Here is a 22802-nt window from a genome sequence, read left to right as displayed (position 1 = left end):
TGTGTGTGTGTGTGTCGGGGTGTGTGTGTGTGTGTGTGTGTGTGTGACTGGACTGTAAATCTAGGAGCAGACATATTCATCATTTTCCCTCAGAGCACCGGCGGATCTGAATGGCTGATTTGTGGTTAGCAGTTCAACGCCTACCTGAGAGTGTGACCAAGGGAAAGTGTGGGTGGACATTACATGCCCCAGGGCCACACAAGCATCAAGTAAGCCATCTTTATACAGGAACAATGAAATATTTCTCAATACAGGCTCTCTGTGTGAAATAAATTGAGTGAAATAAACCCCCTAAAAATAATATACTGTATATATTTGTGTATAAGCCGAGTTTTTCAGCATGGGTTGGCTTATACTCGAGTACATGTGGTTTATCATGTAGCTACAATGTAAAAGTGCTTCACTAACTACTATGAGATATCCTTTGTCTCTATCAGTGTTTCCCAAAGTAAGTGATACTGCCCCCCAGGGGCCTTGGAATGGTGGTGGTGGTGGGGGGAAGCAGAAGCAAACACCTATACTTCATCCTGGATTATAAATTATAGTACAAACATTTTTAACTGACGGGGGTACTGAGTAATTCTTTTCTGAAAAAGTGGGTGATAGGTCAAGTAAGTTTGGGAACCTATCTAAGATAAAGCAGGGGATCCTAGTAGGAGGTAGTGACCACATTTATCTACGGGGGAGACAACTGGTAATAACAGGGTGCTGACGTGGTAGGTGATTACTGCTTTGTGATTTGTTGAGAGCTGCAGTGGAGTCAGTGATTCCCATCATGGCTGCTGTGCCGGAAGACAGGCTCAAGCCATCATAACACACTGGGCTATCCACTTCACTGTCTTTGGGGTGGGAGGGGGTGGGCAGGAAGGCATGACAGTGAAAGTTTCTCTGTTGACGAGCTTGATTTGTTGTAGGGGCCCAGGTGACGCAGTGGTTATGTGTTGGGCTGCGATCCAGAACGGAGACAGTTTGCAGCCACCAGCACCTCTGAGGAGAAGACTGGGCCTTCCACTCCTGTGAACAGCTACTGTCTGGGAAACGCGCAGGGGGTTGACTGGGCGGCAGTGAGTGAGCTGCCCTGGAGTCGACGCTGACTCACGGAGACCCCGTGCGCATCACAGTACGACTGCACGCCGCAGGCTTTGCAAGGTGGACAGCCCTCAGGGCAGACTGGCAGGCACACTTCTGAGGAGCCTTGGGAGGGTCTGAACCGCCACCATTCGGGGCCAGCGGTCCAGGGATGAGCCATTTTTATTACCCAGGTGTCTCCTGATTTTGGTTTATGGGGCTAAAATTATTTTAATGTGAGCATCAAATTTACTCTGGGATGGAGGTGGCTGTTGAATTTACCAGTGTGATCAGCACTCTCGGGGAATTCACTCATATTTAAGTGAAATATCACCCTGGAGATTCCAGCCTCTGGGGTAACACGGCCTCTTGGGAAAATGGGAGGGGGGTTGCCTCAAAGTTACACCAAGGATATTTCATCAACAAGGCAGATTCCGTTTTAGAAAAATCTGGTAAAGTATAGCTCTCCAGACTGTGCTTTGATGGACATGATAGATATTCCTTATTTTTAATCTTTTTAACTGTGAAACACATAGAGAGAACATGGAATGTTATTTCTACGTTTTCTGAAATATGACGGTAAAGGAATACCCGTATACTCACCACCCAAACCAAACCAAACTCCCTGCCATCGAGCCGATGCTGACTCGCAGAGACCCTACAGTGACCCTACAGGACAGGGTAGAGCTGCCCTGTCACTTTCTGAGACTATAACTCTTTCCAAGAGTAGAAAGCCTCATCTTTCTCCTTTGGAAGGGCTGGTGGTTTTGAACTGCTGACTGTGTGGATTGCAGCCCAATGCCACCAAGGCTCCTAGACTCACCACACAGAAGCGGAAACAGTGCACTCTCTTTGCTTCTGCCAGAACGATTCACTATTTTGAATTTCATATCTTCTCCTTTCGCTGTGATTCTTTCTTGCTCTTGAACCTGTCAACAACATAATACCTAATTCTGCCTGCGTTTGACCTTGATACGAATGGAACATTATGTAGCTGTGTGCTGCAATTAATGCCTTCAACTTTGTATTTACGAGATTCATCCTCAAAGCTTGTTAGACTGTGGGCTGTACCCTGATAGGAGTCACCTAACTGAATGTGGGGTCGAGAAAAATTTGACAACAGTAAATGGTTTCCAAATCACAAAGAATACAAATTACTCTAAAACCAAAATGCACACGGAATACAAGGTGTTTCTGGTAGTGCTTGCCCATATTGCAAATTTCTTGGGCAAATGGGGTTGAGATCGAAAAAAAGTTTAAGAAGCCCGATTGATATGTGTAGCTGTAGGCCATTTATTTTCACTGATGTGTGGTACTCCCATCATTATAATATACCGCAATTTTGTTTTATTCCTTATATTTAGATTGGAGTTTGGGCTTTACTTTAAAGAGCTTCTATCAACAATGCTGCAGTGAGCTTTTAGAAATCCATTTCCTATCACACGTGAAGAGCCCTGGTGGCATAGTGGTTACAAGTTGGGCTGCAGTCCACAAGGTCAGCAGTTCAAAACTCCCAGCCGCTCCAAGGGGGAAAGATGGAGCTTTCTACTCCTATACATAGTCACAGTCTCGGATACTCACAGGGTCAGTTCTTCCCTGTCCTGTAGGGTCACTAGGAGTTGGCATCCACTTGATGACAGTGAGTTAGAACACGTATGTGCGTGAGTTTCTCTAGGGCACAAACTTGGGAGGAGAGTGGCCGAGACTGCGGAGGCTCAATGTTACTAATGGTTTTCCAAAGGGATTTTACCCGTTGAAATACCCACCAGCAGGGATGGAAACATTTCTCTTGTGTCACATCCTGACTGTCAGACTTCTAAGTTTTCGCCAATGTGGTGGAGGTCCCATGTGGGTTTCGGGATAAGTAGTGGTCCCCTTAGAGCTGGGACAGGTAAGATGGCGTGAGAATGAAGTCTAGCGTTCTTCTCCAGTCAGACACGTGTAGATGCCTCCAGTCCATTTGCCTCTGAGTTTTTGTTTTTGGTTATTAATGTGCACGATTCCTTCGCATATCTTAGAAAATAATCTACTCCCCATTATATGTGTGGTAAATATCTTCCCTCATCGAAGTCACTTACCCTCTTTACAGCACACTCTTATTAACTATAAAAATGCTGATAAACAGGGATTCTGCATTTCAGTGCCATCATATTAGTGATTTATTGTGTCTTATTAAAATTCTTCCCTACCCCGAGGTCACAGAGATACAGCCCTCTGGTGTCTTCTGATGGATCTGTAATGTTGGCTTTGTCACGTATCGAGCCTGTTTTGGGGGGGTTTCCGTTCTGCTGTATTTCATCAAATCTTGCTGTCTCAGTTACTAAAGTTTCACATGAAATCTCTGTACTTCCCAAATGGAACTCACTCTGAAAGCATTTTTAGATTTCAAAGCAACATTAAGCAAAGAGGAAGTAGAACTTACTTTGCTCTGGGTTGATGAACTAGTCCCGGGACTTCTTTATTGGTTTTAAGTCTTACATTTGAACTGGCACTTTTTTCCTGAAACACATAAGCACATACATGTTGAGTGAGAGAGGGGAACATCAGAATCAGCAATGAAGTGATAGCATGCATTTTCTTTTTTTCTGAGACTCAGAACTGGTTTATTGACAATGCCCATACTGTCCTTGTAGAACAGCTCTCAGGATCAACAGAACCCAACCCCAGCCACCCAAGTCCCTGAGGGTGGTGTCTTAGCATGGCTCCCCTCCTGTGGGAGGGCAGAGCAAGGCCCCCCTGCCTGCTCCCATCAGGATAGGGAGATGCCTGAGCATAACACAGCACCACCTTCTCCACAGCCGAGACTGCAGGGGTCACCTTTACTGGGGTGCAGAGATGGTGTGGCCCCTGCCTGTCCTGAGGCCACCCTAGAACAGTCACCCGGGGAAGGACAGTAACCAGACCCAGACACACGCTTTTGCCTACCCCCTTCAGACTGTCCCCACCGCTCCTTGAAATGCAGGCCATGGCAAAGGGGCTGGCAAGGAGGGAATGGGGAGAGGGGAGGGCCAGGGTCCCCCCGTTCTGTTCCCCTGGTCTCTGAGGGGTTGGTTCTGGATAGCATGCATTTTCATCACAGAGTATTCGATGTGTTCGGGACTCTCCACACTGGCCACTTCACAAGGACAAACGTCCTCATAACATCGGAACACAGACAACCTGCCAAACATTTGAATGGAGAGCAGTAAGCCACTCAACGCGGAATTCACTTTATAACAACTAGCATTCTGTTCAGAAAACAATGTGCAGCTAATGTTTAATTTTCTGGTGAAGTGACTGCAAAGAGTGGAGAGTCGAAGACCAGAGAAGCCTGTGTCAGCCTGGGAAAGAACCGAGAGGCTGTGGGAGAATCACGGCCCTTGTTCATCTGCCCAGGTGAATTGACTTCCGGGTGCTTCATTTCTAAAAGACAACTGCGGTTATTGAGACATAGACTTTGCACAAGGCCCTGGCAGTGACAGCAACAAGAAGGCAACTAAAAATAGCTTGCAGGCTCACCCACAACTTTCTCTTAAATACGGAAATTGAATTTCATTTGATGATTAAAATTCAATACGGGCCTGCATTTAAGAAATGCTTGCTTGTTTATCCAACCTGATTCCTTATTCCCAAGTGCTCCGGTCACGTGGGCGAGGAGTAATGGATCTTAAAATAGCAGTGTATCAGTAAACAGACTATTTATAATTCAGCTGCTTTGTATTTTTACATCAGCCTGAAAAAAAAAGCATTCCTCTACAAGCTTTATAATGAGCTTGTAAAAAAAAAAAATCCCTAGAATCAAAGGAAAGATGATCCTAAACCCATTGAACAGGTAACTGTATACAACCTACGGCGTCCGAGGCATGTCAACAGTGAGAGACCTACGTGATGGCGGCGAATGGAGACTGATGTGAGCTGACCCCACGTCCTCGCCACACGCAGTGACTGTGGGCCACACACACTTCTCCTGCGGTCTCTTTCACCTTTCCACTCAGGAACGTTGTCATGAACACTGAAAAGTGCTATGATATCTGTTGTTCCCCTACGACATTGTCTGGGACGAAGAGATGAGCTGTTTTGGGCTTTACCAAGGAGCGGGAGCAATGAGAAAACCGTAATGCCCTCGGATGGAAACTCTAGGGGGAGTTGATGGCCACAGTGTCTGGCGCGGACCTGGCACTTGATGGAAGGGGCTCAGTCAGCGGTGGAATGAATGCACGGCACCAACAAACTCTTGGTCTCTTTTAAGAAATCGCATTGTGAAGCATCTGTAACCTAAAGCGTGTCACTTCAGCTGTTTTTAGGTATATCATTTAATGATGTTCATTGCAACCATCACCCCTATTTCAACAGTTTGTCTGCCACCCCAAGCAGCAATTCAGCATCCACTCAGCAATGACGCCCTCCCTCCCAGCCTCTGGTAACCACGAATCTACTTTGTGGTCAGGCAGATTCCCATACACCTGCTCTAGGTATTTCATATAAGTGGGACCCTGCCTTATTTTTGTGTGTCTAGTTTATTTTACTCAGCAGAATTTTTTCAGGGTTCATTCATGTTGTAGCATGCATCAGAATTTCTTTTTTCCTTGGTGGCTGAAGAATATCCTACCATGTATCTACATACATACATACACTACTTTATTGATGCATTAGTCTTTGCCTATCGTGAATAGTGCTGAAATGGAAAATGGAACACTGGTATCGAGACTTCGATGTAAATTCTATATATCTAGGAGTAGAACAGCTGGTTCACATGGAAATTTTGTTTCCATTTTTGAAGAACTGCCCCATTGCTTTTCCCAGTGGTGGCACTAATTTATACCAAAATATAGAGGAGGGATCTAATGTCTCTATACTTACTATTTTCCTTTTTTTCTGTTAGTAGTGGGTCAAGTAGGTATGGGGTGGTAGCTCATTGTGGGTTTGACTTGTATTTCCCTGGTGGCACTGACAGGGGAGCCCTGGTGGTGTAATGGTTATTTGTTGGGCTGTAACTGCAAGGTTAGCAGTTTGAAACCACTAGCTGATCCTCAGGAGAAAGAAGGGGCTTTCTACTCTCTTAAAGAGTTACCGTTTTGGAAACTCACAGGAGTAGTTCTACTCTGTCCAATGGGATCACTGTGAGTTGGAATCAACTTATTGGCAGTGAGCTTGGATTTTCAGTTCTTTGGTGGCGATGTTGGGTAAACGTTGGGTTGTTACCATGAGGTTGGTGGTTCCAAACCACCAGCCACTCCTTGGGAAAAAGATGAGGGAGTCTGATCCCATAAAGATTTACAGCATGGTAAAATTGTAAATCTCTGTCCTTTAGGGGTGGCATCAATTATAATGTTTTTGTTGTTGTTGTTTTGACTAATGACTAAGTACCTTGAGTATTTTTTCATATGTTTATTGACAATTGTCTATTCAAGTCTTCTGCCAATTTTTGGACTGGCTTGTTGGTCTTCTTGTTGAATGATTAACTTGTTTTTAAAATTAGAAATTTTAAGGTAAGGTCACTGGAGGATGGAAGATATAGGTTTTCTCCAAGTTAGCTGTTAAACTTTGAATTTTGTGCCTGGTTGGCACAAAGCACTGAAACCGGACATATGTGATATGACAGGAGCTTCAATATTTTAGCTTAATGGTATACCATAATTTTAAACACCGTCCAGGCCAGAAAGTGACTTCTAATTATAAGAGTACAAATGACAAGCAATCGTATTTTGCTTATATTCCTTTTATTCAGTATATCCTTCATAATTTATATTGCCTCCATAAATCTTCGGAAAAAGCCATTCTGTGGTTGCTAAGAGAAGAATGAAGCCCAGACAGCGGAGATGCAGTGACAAGCAGGACAGTCCCGCCCAGCAAGGAAGCCCGGACTCATTCCATCATTCACAGGAAGCCAGAGACCCAAAGCCAGGCAGAGGCAAGACAGAAAAGCAGCTGTAGAAAGAGATATTTGATTATGTATATAACTTTGTAAAGATTTCTATTATGCATGTGTAACAAACTTATTCCTTGTTAAAAATTCCCACTCAACAAAATCAATAACACACTTAGTCACTTAGACATGACTCAAGCACTATTCTAAGTGATTATTTTGACAACTCAGTTTTAATGTCCAAAACAATTACATGGGTGAATTCATTTTTATGTCCATAATCTCTTTCTGACACCATTATTGTTATTTCCCATGTTATAGACGAGAAAGCTAAGGTTTAGAGGGGTGACAGGTAGTTGAGCCCATACACATGATCAGAGGCAGTGTTGAGATTTGAACCTGAACAGCGAGGGCTAGAGTCCATGCTAACAGACATAAATGGAATCACACAATACATGTACTTTTGCACCTGCTATTTTTCACTGAGCATAAGGATTTTTGAGGTTCATGCCCATTATAGGGTACATCAGTACTTCATTTCATTTCATTGATTATGAAATGCTATTCCACAGTATGGACATACCCCATTTTGAATATCCATTCATCAGCTGATGGGCATTTTGATGGCTTCCAGTTTGTGGCTATCATGAACAAGGCTGCTATGGACATGTATTTTTCAGGTTCTATCTTAGTACCTTCTAGGCCCAGCCCTAGGCCTGGGACGGCTGAGTTACATGGCATGTGTATATGTAAGAGCGTTCCAAGCTGCGTTCTAAGTGGAAACACCGCCCACCAGCAATGTGCGACAGCATTGCTTCTCCACATCCCTCCACATTTGGTATTAGCTTCTTGACGATCACCATTTCAGTGGCTGTGTAGGGGCATCTCATTGTGGGCTTTATTCATTTTAGATACATTGCTGGAGTGTCTTGTCATGTGATTATGGACCATTGTAGAAATGTCTACTCAATTACTTTGATCATTTAAAAAATATGTTCTTATATTCTTATTTTCTTTGTATCCCCACACCATGAGTGCTCTGTTAGGCATTTTTATACTTCCTGGCTGGCTGCATGTGCCCAAAGAAGTCAGTTTTATTTTCTTTAAAAACATGACTTAATTTCTACATTGGGATTTGGTTGTTGGGGAAGGGAGAGCTAAGAAGATGTGCGAGAGGGAGGAAGAGGTTGTTGGAGACCACGATGACAACAGGTGGTTCAGGACTGAAAACAGGTCAGATGGAGCAGGCCAGCGGAGGGGCGAGAGCCACTCAACACCTGGGTGCTCCAGGAAAGGAAAAGGAGGATTAAGTGGGGAGATGATGGAAGCGGGCGGTAGGATACTCTTTCCTTTAGCAAGCAGGAGCTCTTCTACTGATAGGTGAGACTTGTCAACCAAGTTTGCTACTGAAAATAAACTGGGGCCCGCTGGGCTTAAGTCGAAGCCCTTGAGACACCACTCACTCAGTTTCAAGCTGGCTTCTGTGGTCATGATCCATCCCCGCGGTATCAGAGCCATCTGGGTTAAAATGGCCCTGTAATCAGGGTTCTAAGGTGGGCGGCTGAACAGCTACCCAATGTGGAAATCATACATTTACGTTCCTTACTCTTTTTTAACAGTCTTCTGCACAACAGCATATTTTAGGCAACTGTAGTAATGTTCCTTCCGTCCATAGGTATAAAAATATTACATAGAATTATGCTTGTAATACTTACTCATTATACTTTTGATGAAATACTACATCTTTACTCCCTTGTGTTTGTTACTTCAATCAACAAAAATACAGCATAAAGGGACAAAGTGCCAACCAACTACAGGATGAGATCCTGTCATTCGTTTCAGCTTTGTGCTATGGCCTAAATTCCCATGAAATATTATGAGTGAATTATGCAATTCCCCAAAGTGTTCAAAGAGCTAAAAATATTGTCAGAGTGATTGCTGTGAAGTTAGCAGAAGCGGAAAGGGTTTTTTTTTTCTCCCAAAGATGACCATAGTATGTTCAGAGAAGAGAATTCACCTGTTTCTCATCTATCAAACAAAGTAACTATTGTCTCCTTAGCCTACCTCTAACGCAGTGGTTCTCAACCTTCCTAATGCTGCAACCCTTTAACTAAGGTGACCAGATTTTAACATTGGTAAAGCGGGACACCGTTGATAAAACTCATATCCTGGCGAAATAGCCACATGGCAGCCGAAAACTGTATACACTAGCGTGTCGTGCATTCATTCCAAAAATCGGGACTTTTTAAAAATGCCTCAGGGTGTGGGAAAAATTGTTAAAAATTAGGACTGTCCCGCCAAAAGCGGGACATCTGGTCACCATACTTTAACACAGTTCCTCATGTTGTGGTGACCCCCAACCATAAAATTATTTTCGTTGCTACTTCATCACTGTAATTTGCTACTGCTATGAATCGGGTGACCCCTGTGAAAGGGTCGTTCGACCAAGGGGATCCTACTCCTACAGTGAAAAGATGATTAAGGAGAAGTCACACAGCTGATCATGCTCAGATAAAAGTGGAGGATATTGCAAGTGAGGACGCCAGTCACGAAGCAATATGGAAATAGCTTAAATAACAGTTTTATTGTATTTGGTCAGGTATCATTTAATATTTTAAAACTTTTATTAACGTTTTTTTATTGGGGGCTCTTACAGTTCTTCTAACAATCCACACATCCATTGTGTCAAGCACATTTGTACATAGGTTGTCATCATCATTTGAAAACATTTTTTTCTACTTGAGCCCTTGATATCAGCTCATTTTTCCCTCCCTCCCTCTCACCCTCACGACCCCTTGATAAATTATTAATATATCATGTCTTACACCGTCCACCGTCTCCCTTCACCCATGCTTCTGTTGTTCGCCACCCTGGGCGGGGGAGGGGTGGGGAGGTGACTATGCATCGATCATTGTGATCGGTTTGGCCTTTCTTATAACACAGTCTATTTTTGTGTCTCTTTTATTGTTCTTATTTAAGTATTACCTGTATGAAATAATAAACTGTTTTTTGACATCTTTTTTTTAATACTTAAAATGGTCATGAGGGCGGTGAGCTGGTTGTGAAATCATTTGAATCCCACTACTGGTGGTTTTATAATACAGGCCCCCTCCAAATTTTCCAGTTTGAACTTCCAGCTGCTGGCCTGGCAGTGTGCATTTTAAACAAGGGACCAGGATGAATCTCAGAAAAGCGTGAGAGCTTCCATTTCAGAGAGGGAACCTCTCCATACCAGGAGCCCCCACCCGGCCCTCCCCAGAGCGGTTTGCAGAGCGGGTTCGGGAGGCCCAACAACAGCACTGACTGCTCCCACTCTTCCTGCTGAGAGCCTTCCTCAATTGGGAAAAGCATCCACTCCCTTCTAAAAAATGTTTGCAAACTACCGTCAGGTAGTGGCAGGTTTATTTAAACTGCACGCCAAACACGTTTCTCCTTCTTCTGAATTGATTATATTCCTTTATGAACAAAACACACTTGTCAGTGTCTAGAGTAAGCTTTATCATGCTTTTCTTCATTTCTCTGAAGCCGGAGACAGTCAAACCAACTGTATCCATGCCGCCACTGCAGCAGCGAGCTTGCGGATCCCCTGTGGCACTGCTGAAAGAGAAGCCAGAGGCCAAGAGGAACGCACTGCTGGCTTCCTAAAGATCCCCTCCCACCTTGCCTCCTTGGTGCCCAAGGAAGCTGCTTTCAGAATGTTTCACACAAGCCCATCCCGTCTTGGTTCCACGGAGTCAGAGAGGTTTTCGGCAGCTGGAGCCCTGTGCGGTGGTCTTTAGGAGTCAGTTCTGGGTTGATAGTATGGCGAGAAATCTCATCTTTCTTTTTCTGAGCCCACCAGTAAGTAGGAAGTTCTGTCACGCAGAGCAATACCAGCGGCCAGAGAAATGCGAGAGTCTGGCAGTCTAGAGGAAGGTGGCGGGAGCTGGAGTAATGATGGATCCGCACAGAGCAAAGGCTCAAAAGCACTAGCTATGAACCCTCAAAGGCGTTCTCTACACACCGAGATTGTATGTAAGAGGTACATACATGCTACATGCATACATAACACATGTATGTATCAGGGATTTAGCTTCTGTGGAATGCCCTCTGATCATAGTTGAAGGATGCGAATACCAGAGAGCACTGTAAAGTTGATTATGGCAGACAGAGTTAAGTTAAAATGCAATATCTTATATTTGACCTCCTTTTGGACCCATTTTTAAAGCTGTTTCAGTTAACAACAACAAAAAACGGAAGGGGAAATACACGTGGATGAAGGCTCTGGATTCCGTGGACCAGGGATGTGAACACCTTGCTGTCATGCACACTGCATTGCAGAGTGGATTGCTGCAGTTAGGTTCCAATTTAGCACCTTATCATTTGATCTCCCTTCTGATCCATTTAAATTTGTTCTAGATTCTAATATTTTCTGCTTTCTTTACAATTGAGATTTTTATCTGTTTAACTTTGTTATTGTTAGTTTAATTTTTTAAAAATGTTTTTTCTGTACATGAAATTCAGGATGGGTAAAACTAGAGCGACAGTAACTAATGCCTCCTTGGGGATATAGCAAGGAAGATTGGGGGTGGGGGTGCGGAGCTAATAACGATGAGTACAAAAGTTAAGAAAATGTTCTAAAATTGATCGTGGTGATAACTGTACACCTCTTCTTGATGTGGCTGAACTATTGAATTGTGTGACATCGCAATGATATGCCAATAAGCCTGTTGAAAAGAAAACACATCGAAGGCAGGTGAAGTGAGAACTGCCAGGCGGTGGTGTCTCAGTGATGAACTCTGACCTCTAGGAGGTAGATGAGGGTTCGATTCCCATCCAACACAACTCAAGAGCAGCCATCCCTCGTCTGCCACTTCTCTTCCAGCGACCACTTGGCTTGCATGTGGTTGCTATGATGCCGAACAGGCTGGGATAAAAAGGCCTGGGACCAATCAGACAAATGCGTCAATAAAGACCCTGCAGACGACGACGAGGGGCCGAGCCCTTTGACTGCGGAGTCAGAGGCCGACTGGGCAGCAGCTGACAAGAAGGATCGAGACCCTGCTTTGGTCAGGCTCAGAGAGGTGGGGTTACCTATGACAACATCTTTGAAATGAAAACGGGTTCATTTTAATTGTCATAGCATAGCATCACTTTTTTCCCCATTAGGGCAGGGCTTCTTGTGGTTCTGTGGGGTGGGGGAAGTAGTTCTTTCTAAACCTAACATACGTGGTTCAGAAAAAAGTAAGCTCGAAGATTGCAGAGCCAAGAACCGTAAGCAGTGCACTGACACGGGCTACTTGCCAGGGACTCTCACTGTGGCGTGCGTCCGCTCTGAGGAAACAATCGCTTCCGACACTTTATGGTTAACTTCCCACACGGTATTAGCTGAAGAAGAGGCCCAGGATGACCCAAACAATTGTTTCCCTACTAGCCCCAAGGTTGCTAGTAGGTTCCAGCTTCCCCAGAGGTGCTTCAGAAGACAGGCCTGGTGACCTGCTCCCCACAGGTCCCATTCTTGAAAGGCCCAGGGCACAGTTTTATTCTGCACACACAGGTCCCCACGAGTCAGGATTGACCCCATGCCAACTACCACATGGTGAGGGATTGAAAGCACCTTCTGCAAGTAAGAGCTACTTTTACATTCTGTGTTCTGATGGTGATTAGCTGGGCACCTTTCCTCTGCTCGACAGAATTCTGGATGTTAACAGGTGGCAAGGCCCAAGTTTGCAGATGCTACTGCTAACTTGGGTTCATCAGTATCATAAAAAATCAATGAAGTGAATATTTCCATTATAATCACTTGTTTGAGGAATTTAGTAGAATTAGTAGGATTTTTAATGACTTTATTTAGTAGTGATGAAATTATTATGGAAAGTCTGTTTCATGGACAATTGTTTTCCATACACTAAACTAGAACTATGTGCATATGAACAGAAAATGTCCATGGGAAGTTGGAGAAGACAGAGTAGAGCATCGTCGTGAAATACGCAAAGATCTGGAGCTTTTAAGCCAAGAAGGAAGCACACCCTCAGCAGGTCTCAAATTGAAAGAACGGAAGAAAAATTTAAGCTCCGTTGAGTTGAAATACTGAAGGATTCTATGGGGAAAATACAGAATGCTGCAAGATGATTCAGGAGCATCAAAAGAAGAGGGAAGGAATACAGAGTCACTGTACCAGAAAGAACCAGCCAACCATTTCAAGAGGCAACTTATGATTTAGAACCAATGGTACGGAAGAAGTCCTCGCTGCACTGAAGGCATTAGTGAAAAAGAAGACTCCAGGAATTTATAGACTGCCAACCGACATTTTTCAACAAGAAGATGAAGCACTGGAAACATTCATGTATTATGTCAAGCAATTGGGAAGGTTGGCCACCTGGCCAACCAACTTGAAGAGATCTATATTTACACCCATTCCAAAGAAAGATGACCAAAAGAATGCAGGTATTATTGGACAATATCATTACTATCACATTTAACTAATGTTTTTTTCCCCTTTAGATAATTCAAAAAGTTGGCTGCCAGAAATTCAAGCTGGATTCAGAAGTGGCCATAGCATAAAGGCTATCACTGCTCGTGTCAGGTGGATCTTGGTGGAGAGTCTAGACTAGCAGAAAGAGGCTTACTTGTTCTTTACTGACGATGCACAGATATCTAACTGTAGGGATCATAATAAACTACGGATAGCATTTTGCTCGTGTGGAACCTGTACATAGACCAAGAGGTAGTCTTTCAAATAGAACAAGGAAAAACTCCATGGTTTAAAATCAGGAAAGGTGTGTGCCAGGGTTGTATCCTTTCACCATATTTATTCAATCTGTATGCGAAGCAAATAATCAGAGAATTTAGGTTTTTGAGGAAGAACATAGGATTAGGCTTAGATAAAGATATTAATAACCTGTGTACACATATGAAACACCCTTGTTTGTTGACAGTAAGGAGAACTTGAAGCACTTTAAGAAAATTAAAGATTACAGCCTTCAGTCTGGATTACAGCTCAATGTAAAGAAAACAAAAATTCTAACAACGAGCAATAGACATCACCATGAGTAACAGAGAAAAGATGTAGCCTATTAGTCAAGAATTTCATTTTGCTTGGATCCACAATCAATACTCATGGAATCAGCAGTCTAGAAACCAAATGACGTATTGCTTTGGGCAAATTTGCTGGACAAGGCTTCCTTAAAGTGCTGAAGAGCAAGGATGTCCCTTTGTGGACTAGAGTGCACTGACCTATCCATGGTGTTTTCAATGCATGCGAAAGATGGACCATGAATACGGGAGAACTGATGCATTTGGATTATGGCAGTGTCAAAGAATATTCAAAGATCCCTGGGCTGCCAGAAGAACAAACAAATCTATCCTTGGAAGAAATATAGCCAGAATGCTCCTTCAAAGGAAGAACAGTGAGATTTCTCATATACCTTGGACATGCTAACAGGAGAGACCAGTCCTTAGAAAAGGGCATCACGCATGGCGATGTAGGTCAGCAAAAAAAGAGGAAAACCTTCAATAAGATGGATCAACATGTGTGCAACAATGGCTCAAACATAACAAAAATTGTGAGGATGGTGCAGGACCGGGCAGTGTTTTGTTCTGTTGTACACGTGGTTGACATGAGTCAGCACCAGCTCAGTGGCACTGAACAAAAACAACAACAAAACATGTACCTTATTTTCTATCAAGGAAATGTTACAAGGGGAAATTCATTGTCAGGTAGCTAATATTTTTCACGGAAGCCCATGGGCAGTACCAACAGTTTCAGTGCTCACCCACTAGCCAGTCTGTTGGTGACGCACACGTACCCAGTGGTACCTCGGGAGGGAGCGCGCTTCTCTCAGGTGTCAGTCTGGGAATCCCTACGGAGCAGTGTTCCTCCGTACATGTTAGAATGGCCAAACTCTAACTCTATGGCAATTAACAACAGTCACAACCTTTTCACACAGTTGTTTTCCAAGGCCGATTGAAACCACTTAAAATAAGGGTCAAAAGGCAACAGAGTGGTGAGAAATTATTCAGCTCCGATGACATTTCAAGCCAACAGATACAGAACTCTGTGTCATGAAGTCACCATTTGAGCAACTAGAGGAAGCAAGCACTGGGCTGTTAGAGATTCCACAGTGGAACAGAATGTTCTCAACAAGATTAATGCCTCTCTGAGTTACCCGAAGTCGTATTACATACACACCCAGAGAAATTTGGAAGAAACATGTTCAGTGTTTGCCCACAGTGCTTGTGTCAGTTAGGATAGAGTCGGTTAGGCTGCAATGAAAAAAAAAGAGAACAAAATCACACCCAACAAGAGTAGCCCAATAAAAGACAAGCTATCGTTCACACCTGCTGTATGATCAGAGCAGGCGACACGGGCTTTCACTGGAGGACATGTCAACATGTTCTTCATGATCACCACAGCAGGGAGTGGGCGGCTGGAGTTGAAAGACAATGAAACCCTCATATTTACCTGGTCGCAGGACCTCACAGGATCACACCTAAATCAAAGAGAGATGTTATAGAAAGGCCTGAGGCCTACCCTAATGATGATTTAAAATAAATTAGTTATGCTTTCCTGGCCACAGAATTGAACATTAATCAAGGAAGTCGCCCTCCTTCTGAGCTGCCTGATCCACAACTTCATCAAGGATCTCATTTCTATGAAGACACCCGTGTTTCACTGGAAGGAGCCTGAGAGGCACAGGTGCGGTGTCCACTAGTCTAAAGGATCTGGTTCAAACCTATCCAGCAGCTGAGTGGAAGAAAGGCCTGGCCAAGTGCCTCTGCAGTGAGCACTGCCAAGAAGAGCCCTGGGAGTCAATGTCCTCTGCACTGCATGGGTCACGATGAGTCAAGGGCCACGAGAGGACGAGTCTGTGTTGTTGTTTTGCTTAAGGAAGGTGGTTTGCTCCATGGACCTCCGGGGGTAGAAATGTAGTGCTAAAAGTTAAAAGTGGACAGGAATGCCGGTCAGAAGGTAGACTTCATAACAAAGCTAAAATGACTTGGTTAGCTGGCTGTAGTAGATAAAGATTGGCAAATTAAGCTAAACACCACCTGGTCACAAGTTTATACCACTAACTACTGGGTGTGTGTGTGTTCGATTTCCTACTTGTATGACCCTTAGCAGCTTATACAAGCTCTCTGTGCCCTAATCTGTAAAGCAGGAATGAATTGGGGACCTATTCATCAGCATTGGGTTGCTGATTTTATAAGATGCTTCATACGTGATTGCTCACATTAATACAATAGCTGCTATGAGAGCAGGGAAGAGGAAATAGATTTGAGAGTTTTCAAGAAAATCCTTTTATTTACAAAATAGTACCAAATGTTTATGGTGGGCCAGGCTCTTGGCTAGACTGAGGGATGGACTGGGGAACGACTGCCCCACTCTCCTGGAGCAATCGCAAATGTCAAAGGGAAAAAGGGGGGAAACAATTGATAAAAGTGATAATCTGTGGAGTCAGTTACACACGTAGGAGGATGGAAGGAGGAAAGGGCACCGGGGAAGTTTTAGGGACAGCTGAGGGCATGGCATGGCAGTGTGCACATGGGAGATGCAAACAGATCAGGGTGACTGACTGATGGAACGCAAGTTGGACAGAAGTGGGTGATTTCAGATTCGAAGCTGTTAAGCACGCTCTGTAATGGATGGTGTCCCTCTGAAGACACAAACTGGATGGGTGGAGATTCACCGTAAATGGATTTCTCTGGAGAAGCCAAGCGAAGGTGACGGGGAAACTCTCTCAGAAATGGTTGGGCCCAAAACCCAACTGCCCCCACCCCCACATCCTTTGAGCTGATTCTCTGTGACGTAAAAATTCAAATCAAACTCTGCCATTGAGTTGATTCTGCCTCAAAGCAGCCCTATAAGACAGGGTAGAACTGTCCCTGAAGGTTTCTGAGAGTGTAACTCTCTAAGGGAGTAGAAAGCCCTGTGTTTCTCCCTAGGAGCCCCTGGCAGTTTTGAAAAGCTGACCATGTGGTTATGAGGCTAACACGTAACCACTACCCTACAAGGGCTTTTCTTTTTACTGACAGCAGCCCTCTATAGGGTTTCAGAGGCTGTACATCTTCACAGGAGCGGACAATCTCAACTTTCTCCCATGAAGTGGCTGGTGGGTTTGAACTTAGGCAGTTTTATCTTAAAACAAATAAAATGTATGCTTCAGGGCCCATTATTTGGATGACCTGGTGAGAAGAGAGAAGAAAATATAGTCTAAGAGGATGCATTAGAACATAGTTGTTGTTGTTTTTTTAAAGGCAATATCCTCTATCACATGCTCTCTAAAAGTGAAGTCCACCTAATAATATTCAGGTTTGACTTCTGTCAAGACTACAGAGATTTCTAGCAGGAACCGGGCAAGTGAGAGGCAGGTCATATCTCTATGTGTGGGTAAAGGCTGTGAACAGGTTCACTCTGGTTTGACCGCCTTCTGAGATTTTGCATTTCCACCGCAGATATGCTGAATTTGAATCTATCTTTTAGGAAAACCCCAGATGATTTTTATTAAAACATACATTCAGATTCAGTATATCCGGTGGCATTGTTGGCTAGGCATTTGGATGACCAATCACAAGGTTGGCAGTTCAGACTCAGCAGCCAGGCCTCAGGAGAAAGAGGAGTGTATCTGCACCAATAAAGATGGACTGTCTCGGAAACCCTACACAAGATCACTAGGAGGTAGAGTCGACTCAGGGAAGTGGATTTAGTTTTTTGGCTCTGGGTGTAGAAAGGCAAACCCTTGGTAGTGGTCAAACTGGATTGGCCCTCTCCAAAGCCCTGGATGGATCACGAAAAAGCAAAATGCAGTTGGAGGGAACCACCTGGGACCCAAGAGGGTGGGGCACCCCCAGGGGTTGAGGAAAAGCCAGTGTGGTTAGAGCTGAGTGCAGTGCAAAGTCCCAAGTGCAGAGATGGGCGAGGTGAAGCTGGGTGGTGAGCCTCAGCCAACTCCCATGGCCTTGGGAGGCCAGTGAAGGCATTTGGACTTTGTCCAGAGTAAAGGGGGCCTCTGGAGGGTTCCCTAACCCACACGATTATACGTGCATTTTAGAGAAATCACTCTGGCAGTGAGAACCAGAGGTGGGAGGCTGCTTGGAGTGGGCTACAGTCATCCTGATGAGAAGATGAAAAGGAGAAAGTAAAAGGAGGCCTCTATTGAGCCCTCACAGAGGTCACGGCTGCCCAGAGGTGGACCTGAAGCTGGTTGGCAGGAGAGTCGGGAGAGAACTCTGCATGGCAAAAAGAAAAGGCATTTCGGTTCTCCAGCGCCACCTGAGGGGAAGTTCTGAGCAGGGGAGACAAGAGGGACTAGAGGAACCAGCGAGATCAGGTGGAGACAGAGTGCTGAGATGCTGTTCTGCATCAGCTAGGACAAGCACTTACGTGCAACTGGAACCTGACTCCAGGACCTCAAGGAAAAGGGTTGTGCTGGCTACCTAACAGGCATGCATCTGATCTCAGGCACCACTGGGTCCAGCAGAGAACTCTCTCTCCCTGCCTCTCACTTTTCTAAGTCACCTTGGCAGCATGCTTCCGTGTCTCTGGGCAACCCTGCCTTCATTCACTCCTCCCCTCTTTGGGGCCCAAGAGGCAAGGGAGAGGCTCTCCCATCCTTTCCAGGTACAAGTACCCCAGGGGAACACTGATGAGCTTGACATCCCTTTTGTCCAATACCAGGTGCCTGGGTGGCACACCAAACAAAGCACACTCTCTGGCAGCAAGTGGATGCCAACTGTAGAGGGCAGGGTTGAACTGCTCCTGTGAAGTTCTGAGCCTGGAACTTGCTAAGAGGGTAGAAACACTGTCATTCTCCTGAGGAGCGGCTCGTGGGTTTGAAGTGCTGATCTTCCAGTTATCTGCCCGACACGTAAACAGGACACCACCCATGCCCTGCCATCCACTGTTGCCTTGCAGAGTGGCAGTTAGAACTCACTCTGAAGCGCCAAGGAAGAAAGGCCTGGCCTCCTGCCTCCGTACAGATTGCACCAAGAAAGCCCTACGCAGCAGCTGTTCTTAACACTGCTAGGAAGAGTTATGATAACTCTATAGTACAGACCTGTGGTCTGTGAACAGGAATCAGGGGCTTAAATAATGGGAGTATTTGCTGGGAGGAGAAAGGCACTAACTTTTCTATTTTCACAGCATTTTCTATTTCCACTCAAAGTGTTTTTATCCTATGAATATGCTATTTATGAAATTCTCTGTTGCATGTGTTATGATTTTAATGTGTTATGATTAATACATTGTTTATGAATTCTCTGTTGTATGTATTAAGATTTTCTAAAAAGTGTTCGAAAAAATCATTTTGAGTTTTCAATGGTTTCTTCCATCATTGCTATGGCTAGTACTGGCTGATTCTAAGTTTAGCTTCCCACCCACCTACCCATGCCCTTTTGGGACCCCTTCCCCACAGAAGTCAGAGGAAGCAGGGGACGTGAACATTCAATTGTGCCCCTAGCCTTCCTCGCTTACCCGAGTGCCAGCGTGTGCTGATTTCACACGGGGGAGTCAGCCAATGGGTTTCCAATCATCAAATCTGGGCTCCTGGCATTATTGATGTACTTTCAGCCCAGCCCTGCTATGAAAAGGCTGGCGGGAGCTAAACTTTGGATAGAAAAAGCTCTTGAACATTGAAATATGGTATTTAGGCAATGAAGGGTAAGCACTCTTTTTCCTTTTCTTTTCTTTTCTTTTCCCTTGTTTTAGAGAAATGTGCTGCTAGAAATAATACTCTTCTAAGCATTCCGGTTGGAACCATTCAGTCAGTGTGGCGTGAACCCACCAGCTGCTCCTCGGGAGATTGAGGAGGCTTTTTACCCCTGCAAAGCGTTACAGTCTCCGAAACTCACAGGGGCGGCCAAACTCTGTCCTTCAGGATCCCTGTGAATCTGTGAATGGGAATCAGTTCAACGGCAGTGACTTTGGTTTGAGGATGTTCTGGGAAACTGAAACATTCACGCAACTCTCTGTATTGACACACTCGCTTCACTGCAGTGGTCTAGGCCAAGCCTCCCTCCCCCCTCCCGCTCTGAGGTGTGCTGGTACACCAGTAATTCACTTCTGATTTGAAGGCCTCCCCATAGACCACCCTCAGGCAGAAGGGAGAGGAGAGCGGCAAGCAGAGCAGACCCTGCCCTCTCTCCTGACACGCTGCCTTGCCAGCTGCTGAAAGGGCCAGTCCCGTCAGTGTGCCATCCACACAGCGAGCTCGGCTCAGAAACCTCATGCGTGTATACTCAAGGGCATATGTGGAGAACGGTCCCAGTGACACTTTGCCTAGAAAGTTTCTAAAAGGCTGAAAAGATAAGCACACGACGACGACGAAGTGCCTGGTGAAACACACCCCTGCAAAGCATTGCAGCCTGCGGTGGTAAAGAAAGAAAAGCCTGAAAACGGAAGGTTCTGCAGTAAACTTCCCCAGATCCTCTAGGTTAGGTTTCCAATATGTGGAAGTCTGTGAAATGTGCACTGGGGTTGTGAAAACCATTGGAAATCCCGTGAGAATTGTCAAAAAACATAGTCCTGGCAGATGAAGTGAGAATGGGCAGTGGAGAAAACCAGTGCTGAGACGCATACATATAATTGGGTTTACCAGTATTTCCCAAAGGTCAGTGGTTCAAGCGCATCAGCCTCTTGGAGGGAAGAAGATGAGCGAGTTTCTGCTCCTGTAAAGACTCACAGCTCTGGGAAGTCGATACAGGGTCACTGTGAATCAGAATGGGCTGGCTGGCACTGAGTTTGGTTTGGGTTGATATTATTACTATTTTTTATGTTCCAACACCTCCCGATGAGCTGGAGGCCTGAATGGGACGGCGCGTCACAGAACCTTGGGCACATGGCCCCAGCAAGAACCTGGAAACTCCCCACGGCCACTTCTGAGAAAACAGCTGCTCCTCCTAGCCAAAGCCAGGCCAGTCATGCTGAAGGTATGAAGTGGCACGGGTCAAAGAAACGAGTGCCTAGACCAGCATAAATGGACTCTTCTCCAAAGGCATTCCACTTAGGTTTTTTCCCAGAACATTAGTTTGGCCGGTCAAATAACACACACACACACACACACACACACACACACACACACACACACACACACTGATGTCCAAGGGGCCTTCAAAAAGTTCATAGTAAATGTTCTTTATCTTTTAACTTCTTTTTCAATAACTGCATTTAATGGTCCAATTTTTGAAGCCCCTTTGTAGATACATGCAAGCACATGTATGCATATACACCACAGTAATACACATAGCAGTTCGAAACTACCAGCTGCTCCGTGGAAGAAAAACGAGGCTTTCTACTCTCACAAAGAACTACAGTCTTGGAAACTCACGGGGGCAGTTCTACCCTGTCCGATAGGGTGGCTATAGTTGGCAATTGCTCGATGGCAGTGAGGGACATAAAACAGACGCATACATATAATTGGGTTTACCAGTATTTCCCAAACAGGGCAGTGCTAGCCCTGGTCACCATTGGGACAACACGGAGGGGCTGCAGACATAGAATTCATTCTGGATCATGGACTACAGTAGAAGTTTTTCATTGCAGGGGTGCTGTGTAAATATTTTTTCTGAAGAGGAGGAGGTAGACCAAGTAAATTTGGGGACCTGTGGTGTTCACACATCTTGGTGCGACGGAGCATTCTTGGGCTGGAGTGAATCGATTGTTAAACACACAGAAATTTTGCCAGCCAGCTGTGCTCCCCTGAAATCAGCCCTGGTGGAAGTGCTTTGACTGGTGGCCTCAAATCAACTCCAGCCCCTGGAGACCACATGTGTGTCACAGGAGACCCCACATGTGCTCCATTCGACTCTTAATAGCTGACTTTTCAGAAGTAGATCACCAGGCCTTTCTTCTGAGGTACTTATGGGTGGAAATGAGTCTGCAACCATCTGGTGAGCAGCCAAGCAGCTCAGCTACCTGCACGACCCAGCGCTGCTAGGTGGAATGGACAGATGCTGCAAATCAGGGCTTCACTGTCCACCTCAACCGCGGTCTTGGTGTCACCGTACAGACTGCAGCCCTTGTTCCAGGCTTTGAGACAACTGTTCCTGGACAGGGTGGGGGTGGCCTTCCATAGATCAATGGCAGCTTCTCACCTCATAAAAACCCATTTCATAGGGGATTAAGAGGAATTCACAATCCAAGGGGTTGTTTGGGAGGGCCAAGCATGTTACCATGATGCTTTTTATAATGTTGTCGTTGTTACTGAGAATAAAGACAACAAAACACATACGAGGCGAATGGTTTCCACACATTCCATTCAGTGACAGTGATTAAGTTCCTCTAGTTGTCTGACCATCGTGGCCCTCCCTTTCTGAGGGGTTCTTACTCTTTCACTAACAGAAGCTCACCCTCGGCCCCAATTTCCTATCTAACATTTCAAGTTGCTTTTGCCCCTTTGATCACCTACAGATAATTCACACAGGAGCACAATGCTCAAGGCAGGTACATTTTACCTATTAAGCTAAATTACTGTTTGGTTTTAAGAAAACTTCAGGGGGTATGTTTGATTTAAGGCTTAGAGATTATCTCTGGGAAATAGTTTTGGAGATTCAGTTAGTCTCCATGACTACAGAGAAATATGTTCTCCACTTTGTCCCTTGTGTCCAGGGCTCTTTGATAGAGTCATTCACCAACATGCTCCGAGACGGTAGCCATGCACCACTCCGTTCGTCTGGTCTCATGGCCGAGAGGCAGTTGCTCATGGGGGCAATGGGCCACCTATTCCCTGATTCTCCTTCTTCCTTTCTCGCCACAAGAGACTAGAGACCACTACCCCGACCACTAAGCACCCCTGTAGGATGTAGAAGAGAAGCACTAGACATGTTATTAGATCAATTAACTGGGATGCTCTTAAATTCATGGCTCTTAAAACCTCCACTGCAAGGAACCCAATCTTATGAGATTATTAATTGC

The 22802-nt window shown here is 45.0% G+C and overlaps 1 protein-coding gene across 1 annotated transcript in view; it reads right to left on the bottom strand.

The window, feature by feature from the left end:
* CUNH1orf21 (chromosome unknown C1orf21 homolog) overlaps nt 1-22802 on the bottom strand; it is a 189959-nt gene that overhangs the window by 47906 nt on the left and 119251 nt on the right. Inside the window, exon 3 of the mRNA XM_004706677.2 lies at nt 3491-3567. Within this exon, the coding sequence (XP_004706734.1) occupies nt 3491-3567 (77 nt within the window). The remainder of the gene's footprint in view (nt 1-3490; nt 3568-22802) is intronic.

Source organism: Echinops telfairi, unplaced genomic scaffold (assembly GCF_000313985.2).
Source record: "Echinops telfairi isolate 266 unplaced genomic scaffold, ASM31398v2 ScPeMD7_7424;HRSCAF=8462, whole genome shotgun sequence".
Classification (NCBI taxonomy): domain Eukaryota; kingdom Metazoa; phylum Chordata; class Mammalia; order Afrosoricida; family Tenrecidae; genus Echinops; species Echinops telfairi.
The sequence above is the reverse complement of the archived record's forward strand: the minus strand, read 5'-3'. Positions and strand labels throughout refer to the sequence as shown.